General features: G+C 29.2%; 1 protein-coding gene across 1 annotated transcript; it reads right to left on the bottom strand.

Annotated features, from left to right (window-relative positions):
* Positions 1 to 1,734: 1,734 nt before the first annotated feature.
* LOC107494919 (SUPPRESSOR OF GAMMA RESPONSE 1) lies at positions 1,735 to 5,911 on the bottom strand. Its single transcript, XM_016115962.3, has 6 exons — positions 5,676 to 5,911; positions 4,425 to 4,557; positions 3,721 to 3,907; positions 2,799 to 3,322; positions 2,272 to 2,562; positions 1,735 to 2,182 (listed from the first exon to the last, which is right to left on the bottom strand). The coding sequence occupies exons 1-6, from the start codon at positions 5,681 to 5,683 to the stop codon at positions 2,129 to 2,131; spliced, it is 1,197 nt and encodes a 398-aa protein (XP_015971448.1). The 5' UTR covers positions 5,684 to 5,911; the 3' UTR covers positions 1,735 to 2,128.
* Positions 5,912 to 7,550: the final 1,639 nt, after the last annotated feature.

Below are 7,550 nucleotides of genomic sequence, written 5' to 3'. Positions count from 1 at the left end.
TTCTTTTTATATATATAAATATAAATATAAGTATATAAGTATATAACCATGTTGTGTCTATATTTATGGAGAATTTATTTATCTATTTATATTTTAGAAAAATTGATAATAAAGTATTTTATATTCAAGCCATGATACATAAATTCTTTACATTTTTACTATATAAATATATTATTGTATATATCATTCTATTATAAAACTAAATAGATCCTTCCTTTCAATCTCAATATTAAATTCTTGTAACAATTTTCATAATAATTAACTAGTTTATGCTATTAGATTTTTTTTAACAATATTAATGTCCTCTTAATTAATATTTTATAACGGTTCTTATAATAATTAACAAAGTAACTTTATATATATTTTCGTACATTAGGCTGCATTTTTTTATAAAATCGGAACATTAAAATAGAGATACAGAGATATAAAATTATATTTGATAGATAAAATATGAATAGAAATATTGTGTTTAGAGATTAAATTAGTGTATTTTGTGTCCATTCTGACAAGAAAGAGACACTAATAAGAGACACAACTTATTTTTCATTTTTTTATTATTTTTGTTAATTTTTTATAATTATACCTTTTATTATTATATTTTTCTTCTCAAATTTTTTGAATAAAAAATAGAATAAATTAAATTTTCATAATTTGTTATATTTTATTACTAAATGAATATAAAAACACTAAATTCTGTATTTCTATTTTTTTATATCTTGTTTTTAGTGTTTTGTCTTATCTTGTTCTAAAAAACAAACATAACCTTAAAAACAATATTTAAAGTCATAATAATGATACAAATATTATATTAAAATTTGTCAAGAAAATAGTGATAAAGAGAATGAGTTATAAAATTAATATTATAATATAAAACATTGCATATTATAAGATATTTAAAATAAGAGAACAAAAAATGTTATATAAATTATGGTTAAGTACAATTTTGGTTTCTAAGGTAAAGATTGAAATTTTTTTTTATTTTTCAACCTCTTTTTGCATACAAAATCGTCGCTAAGGTTTATCTTAGTTTTAAATCGTTCTTACCTTAAGAACCAAAATCGTACGAAAGTGGTGACGAAAGCGGAGGAAGAGGTGGATTTGTGGACAACTTCTTCTTTTCTTCCCCTTCTTCTTCTTCCTTTCTCTGTTACAGAAACACTCTCTTTTTCTCTTTTTTTTCTTTTTTATTATTTTTTGTTATGAATAATTTAGTCCAAAAATTTTAATATTTAAGTAAAAATAACGATTTTAAACTTTAGGGATGATTTTGTATAAAAAAAAATATTGGGGACGAAAAAAATTTTTCGATCTATATCTTATAGACCAAAATCGTATTTAAACCTAAAATTACTATCAAAGATACTTAAAAAATTAATTCATAATTAAAAAATCATTAAAAATAATAATTACTAGTTTAAAAATCTAACCTTTGAACTCATTCAAATAGTCATTCAACATTATTTTATTTTATGTTAATATTTGTGTTTTAATTTTATCCAATAAAACATACAATATATTTATACTTATCAAAATANGACAATCTTAAACATTTTATAAATAATTAATGACTCTTAGAATTTTCAGAAATTTATAATGTATTTTTTCATGTAATTAAACTTTTATTATTTTAAAAAATGTTTTTTATTTATATTTATAATTATGTATTTAAAATTATTTCATAATATTTATTAATTGCTTCTCATTTATTTGAATCCGCGGATAGTTATTCTAGTATTGACATAAAAACAGTCAAATATCAAGTACTTATATAAGTTTGGACTTTGCTACCAGAGATGTATCTACCACAACAGAATGAGGCAACCAAGTTTAGATGGCTATGGAAACAACATATACCACAAAAGCTATTTGACACACAAATACAACCCACGTGAATAATGCCTAAAATCCACATGAACACCAAAATACACCCACCTGAACAATGCCCAAATGTGTTTACATGGGATTACAAAATTTGCAGAATTTCAAGAACCAGGGACAAACAAATACTGTTATTTCTGCTTGCAAATCATCACGTGAGAACCTATGTTTCACTTACTATATTTGAATCTGAAGCATCTAAGAGCTGAACAAACATGCATTCAGATGGACTCAAACTTCAGAAATCACTTCATAATCTGTCGACCCAGTCGAAAATACTATCTTGAGAGTAAAAATTCAGATTCTGCATCCAAAGTGAGAATAGTAGAGCTTGTTAGTAAATGTACAAACTCAAAATCAAAGATACAGGGAGCAGGGTAACTGGATGCTTACTGAAAGATCAAAATCTGGGGGAGTACCCAAGTCAAGGGTATCAAGAACGGAAGTTCCGTATGATAAACTATCATTCCCAAGCATATCGTTTGAAGCAGATCCATTTATCATGGTTTCCGTTCCAGAAACATCTAGTAGAGATGATGAATCAAATATTTCATTGCAGAACAAGATGTCATCCAAGCCATCAAAGTCGAAGTTTTCCACAGCCTGCGATTCACCTGCCAGCCATGCAGGGTCACCAGCATTGTTCTGATCCAGAACATCACATAGTGGGACACATTTCACATCCTAGTTCAAAAAGTTCAAATTTTAGAAACTAAATGTGGACAAGTTTAAGAAAAAACAAAGCGTAGAACTTGTTCCATCAGTCATACATAAATACATGTTGAAAGCCAAGTTAATCCTTAGATTATGTGCGAACTAGTTAGGGAGGAAATATATCAGATTTGACTTCTCTTTTCCATTTGATGTTTCTAGAAGATGATTTAACAGTTGTATTAATAATTATGAAATACAGCTACTACCTGAGTGAATGGAAGTTCAGTTTCGTCAATATTATCATCATTGTCAACAAAATTTCCAGCTCGAGGTGGATTTGGGGGATTTGGTTTCGGAGTTCTAGGACTGGTTCGGGATGCTATACAGTTGGAATCATCAGCCAATCGATTCTCATTTTTCTCAGTCTGGTCAGAATCTTCGACCGCTGGATTCTCCTCATTTTTCTCAGTTTGCTTCTGAAAAATCTTTGAAACCACATATTCACCGTTCTTCTCCTCTTCATCAGTTCCTAAATGGTATTGGTGCATCACCCAATTCGTTTTATCAGGTTTGGACCCTTTCTTAGGTCTTATATAAAGAACCATGATCTTCTTAAAGCCCTTATGCACTCCATCCTCCAATATAGCTTTTGTCTTACCAGTCTTATGCCACCGTACATGCTCTTCAGTCAAACATTCATGATGAATCTTTCGACGCTTCCGTTGACCAGTAGTATAGGCATTGGTTGTTCTGTGAAAGAAATGGGCACTGCTCCCATCTTTCTTGACACCTGAAATAAAACAGTCATGATGATTAGAGACATAGCTCCAGAAAAGTGGGCCAATGTAAGTCCACAAGAAAAACTCAATATTCAGAACACATAAGGGATTATGAAATGATTATCATTCATAAAAGCAACATCATTAAGTTCGGCAATCATAAAACCTGTTGTTCCCTAACCCTCAACATATAACAGTAAAAGCAACATGTAATGTATTTCCAACATGGCTTTCAATTAACATGATCTGAACATTGATTGGGTTTTGCTTTATAGTGCAAAACACAAGTCTCATAAGGTCAATGTGAAAGAATTATTTTCTGTATCAAGGTGAAGAGCATACAGAAAAGAATCCTTTCACATGTTTAATGTTTTAAATTTTTGGAAGCAAAAGCATAGAGAAACCTCACCTGGAAGATTTTCTGGATGTGTATAGCAAATACCTTCTTCTTCTTCTATTGTTGGAATGAACTCATTAATAAACATATGCAGCTGAGCATTTCCAATGCCACATTTTCCTGCTAAATGTTCTAGGAGTTCTACATCAGAAGGATCAAACTTCACACCAAGAGGAAAGCCAGGCCACTCAGTAGAAACCTATTTAAAAAAATAAAAGGAAGAAGAAGAAGAAATATTCATAACTAAACATCTGCAATCATTCAAACCCATGCCAAAATTCTTCAATCCTGGTATGATAGTTAAGTTTGCAAACTCACACAAGCACAACATCAAATAAATGAAGGAATTATATTAGCCAAAAGTTAAAGGGTTTTACTAAAGGGCACAAGTTAAGATTAGTATTAGTAGAAAGTCTTAAATGTTTTATTTTAATAGATGCACAACATTTGCATTGAAAACTAAACTCTACACATTTTCTATAATAACTTTCTTAATTCGTAACTTTAACATGTGCCCTTGTTAGCTAAATCCAAAGTTAAAAGTAAAATATAGGGAAAAGAGAATGGACCATAACGAAACTACAAATGATCATTGAAGGCTTTATTATATAAAAGCCAGTTCATTGCCTCTATGTTGACTCTATGTTGAGCTGTGTGTGTCAATTTACCTAACAACTATAAAATGAGAATGAATATTATGATGAATTTTAACGTACATCACGGTTATCAATACGGTAATGGCAGTTTGGACAATCACGATATGCCCCACAATCTTTGATTTGATCAGCTGGAGATAAATTAGTGCTTTTCACTTTCTTTGCAAATCCACCTATGTCAATAAGCCAGCTCCTGCCAAATAAAATAGCAAACATTCCTAAGTTCATCATACCATTGGAAGATAAAGAAGAAGAGATTGTTAGCTGAAGAACTTTAAAAGCATAGCTAGATTTAAATAAAAGTGTGAAAATTCAGCTTCTTTACATGATAAATACGAAAATGGAATAAATAATTAGGAATAACAATGGCGAATTTCTAGGTCCAATACAGTTAAAGAGAAGTAGAAATGAAGTCAAATGAAAAAAAGAAACAGTCACAGGGAATTCTGTACTGCACAGAATCCGGAGGCCAGAAGGCAGTAATGTCAATATGAGGTTTTCTACCGAAATAAGGGATAGGAAGAGTTTGAAGAGTAATGAGAAGGGCTTGTAGAGTGAAACAGTCATATAATTATGATTCAATTACCTTTTACTCTTCAAACCTTTCACTTCTTTCCCTTCCCCTTCTAAACCTCAATTCACAAACACAGCTTAAAGATTCCATAACCACAAAAACACAGCATATTACAGATTGTAATCAAAATTAGAAATGCATGGCAAGGAGTAAATTAGAAGGGCAAGATACCAGGATACTCATTATTAATCATTTACAACATAGTGAGATTTTCACCATGAAATTCCCTTCAGAAAGCTTTTTCTTCACCAACAGCTTCAATCAGGGTAGAAAAAAGGACTCATACAAAGCCAAAGCACAAAATGTAACTTCTTGTGTAAGAACATAGTATACTGTGACTAACACTATCATAATGTCATTTGAAATATTCCAATAAGGATTCATGTAATCATGTTTAGCAATCAGGACCACTTCAAGAAACACTTTGTTTACTTTAATTGGAACAAGAGAAAAAAGTAGCAGTAGCTATTTACCAAACTCAAGCATGTCAAACCCTACACTACAGACTACAGTTTGCTTTCCCAAAACTGAAGCACGTCCATGTCAATAACCCCAAAATAGGAAAATAAAATGCCACAAAATGCATCCAAACCACAATTAAGTTAAAATCAAAAATTAAAAATGATTTTTTAAGAAAAAAAAATGAAAGCGTAACACACACACAAAAGTTACTAAGGAAGAAAACGTGTATCACATTATGCAATGTGGCCATATCTGAATCTGATTCTAAACCTCACCTAGCCATTGCAGAGAGGAAGAGGAAGAAGCTTGAGCTGAAGCAGAACTGTGGAGAGTATTGAGCCTCAGCATCGGTTTCCCATTTTCAATCGACAGAGAGACAAAGAAAGCGACAGTCGGTAGAGTGAGCGGGAAATTGTAGCCTGGGGTTTTTGTTGGTAATGGGAAGAGACTGTGCATTCGAACCTGTGCTTCGTCATTGCTGTTCTGTCGAACAAATGAGCCAAAGCAAAACCGAGCCTATTGGTTCGGATATTGAGCCGGAAAGAGAAAGTCGAGTTTCGTAAAGACGCAAACCGTGTAAGGGCCAGAATTACAAGTTTAACCTTGCATCCTTGGTCGCCAAGCTAAAAAAGGGCAAATCAGTAAATGTAAAGTAACGTTATAGATTCTTGCATTGTTTACCCCAATCACTTTTCATACGGAGTACTTAATGGCAGGGGTAGGACTGTTAAAATTGATGTTATAACTCAATACTATAGTTTATTTATTTACGCGACAAATTTAAGGAAAAAAAATTAAAAAAAAAAGGCAAACTTACTTCTAAAACTAACTTCATCTAAATTTTGGGTTAAAAGGATTTTGGGTTAAATGAATTGAGTTTAGTTAATTCAAAAAAAAATAATAGGTTAGTCTGTAGATTAAACACGCGATTTATTTAATTTATTTGTATTTAAAAAAATATTTTTAGCCAATATTTTTTTATTCAATCAACTAACAAAACATTATTTATTTAAAATTTTTCACTTAAAAATTAAATTTTTAAAAAAATTATTTTTTAAAAAATAAATTAAAAGATTAAACGGACTATTGAATTGATTATAAATACTCCAAAAATTATGACTCGTAAATAAATAGATTTCGCGACTAAACTTAAAATGGCTAGACTAATCCGTTTAACAACCCTATTCTATGAAATACGGATATGTCGCTAAATTTGTCGTATCTGGGTGTCGGATATATTTTGAACAAGACACTTATCTGACACACATATCTGCCGTATCCAATAGTATCTTAATAAAAAATAAAAAATTTTTCTTAAACATATTTAGATACATTTAATTACCATCATATGTCGGTGTATCCAACTTTATTCTTAACATGTATATTGTTGTAATAAATTTAAAAATAATATATATTATTATTTATTAAATAAAAGCTTTTAAGCTGCATTACAAAATAAGGATTAAGTTCTTTTAGAGTAAAAGATTGATAAAATAATATTCTTTATCTTAGAGATCAATATGTCTAAACACATGATTTTTAGATATTGTATTCGAAATATGAAATATTATGTATATAGATAAATATGTTTCAGATTACATATTTTTATAAATATTATATTTAAATAATTTAAATAAAAAATCCAATTTATTAACAGATAATTTAGTGTTAATTATAAAATTTACGCTTTTAATTAGTTTGTTAATTAACTAATTTATTTATTTATTTTTTTTATTTTTGCTTTTTTTTATAAAATTTTAGAGACATCTTCATCACAAACACTAGTTTAATGATACTAAAGTTCTAAATATGTCACCTTATTATTATAAGATGCTACGATAATATTTTAACACTTGTTTGTGAGTTACCTCAGATATTTGGGATCGTCAATTATGGATGCAAGATTTCTTCCGGCCTTCGGACTCTTGATGTGTGAATGGTAGAGGTGATTTACAAAGATATTTTAACGATTAAATGTTTGTTTGAACGTTATTAAATTGATAAAAAAATTAATAAAAAAGATGTTTTTTATATTTTAGTAAATTTTTAATAATAAAACTAAAAACATTATAAAAATTAAAAGAAAAAAATTTTTTAAAAGCTATAATTTATATTTTTTAAATTTTTTTAAAAGAATATATTTTTTACGT

The sequence above is a fragment of the Arachis duranensis genome, chromosome 6, assembly GCF_000817695.3.
Source record: "Arachis duranensis cultivar V14167 chromosome 6, aradu.V14167.gnm2.J7QH, whole genome shotgun sequence".
Taxonomy (NCBI): Eukaryota; Viridiplantae; Streptophyta; class Magnoliopsida; order Fabales; family Fabaceae; genus Arachis; species Arachis duranensis.
The sequence above is the reverse complement of the archived record's forward strand: the minus strand, read 5'-3'. Positions and strand labels throughout refer to the sequence as shown.

Bases quoted from the DNA above. Each gene is read 5' to 3' on its own strand.
- LOC107494919 (XM_016115962.3), bottom strand. The intron at 3,908-4,424 runs GTACGTTAAAAT...TTTTTTAAATAG, and splicing joins ACCGTATTGATAACCGTGAT to GTTTCTACTGAGTGGCCTGG. The intron at 2,183-2,271 runs GTAAGCATCCAG...CTTTGGATGCAG, and splicing joins CCCCAGATTTTGATCTTTCA to AATCTGAATTTTTACTCTCA.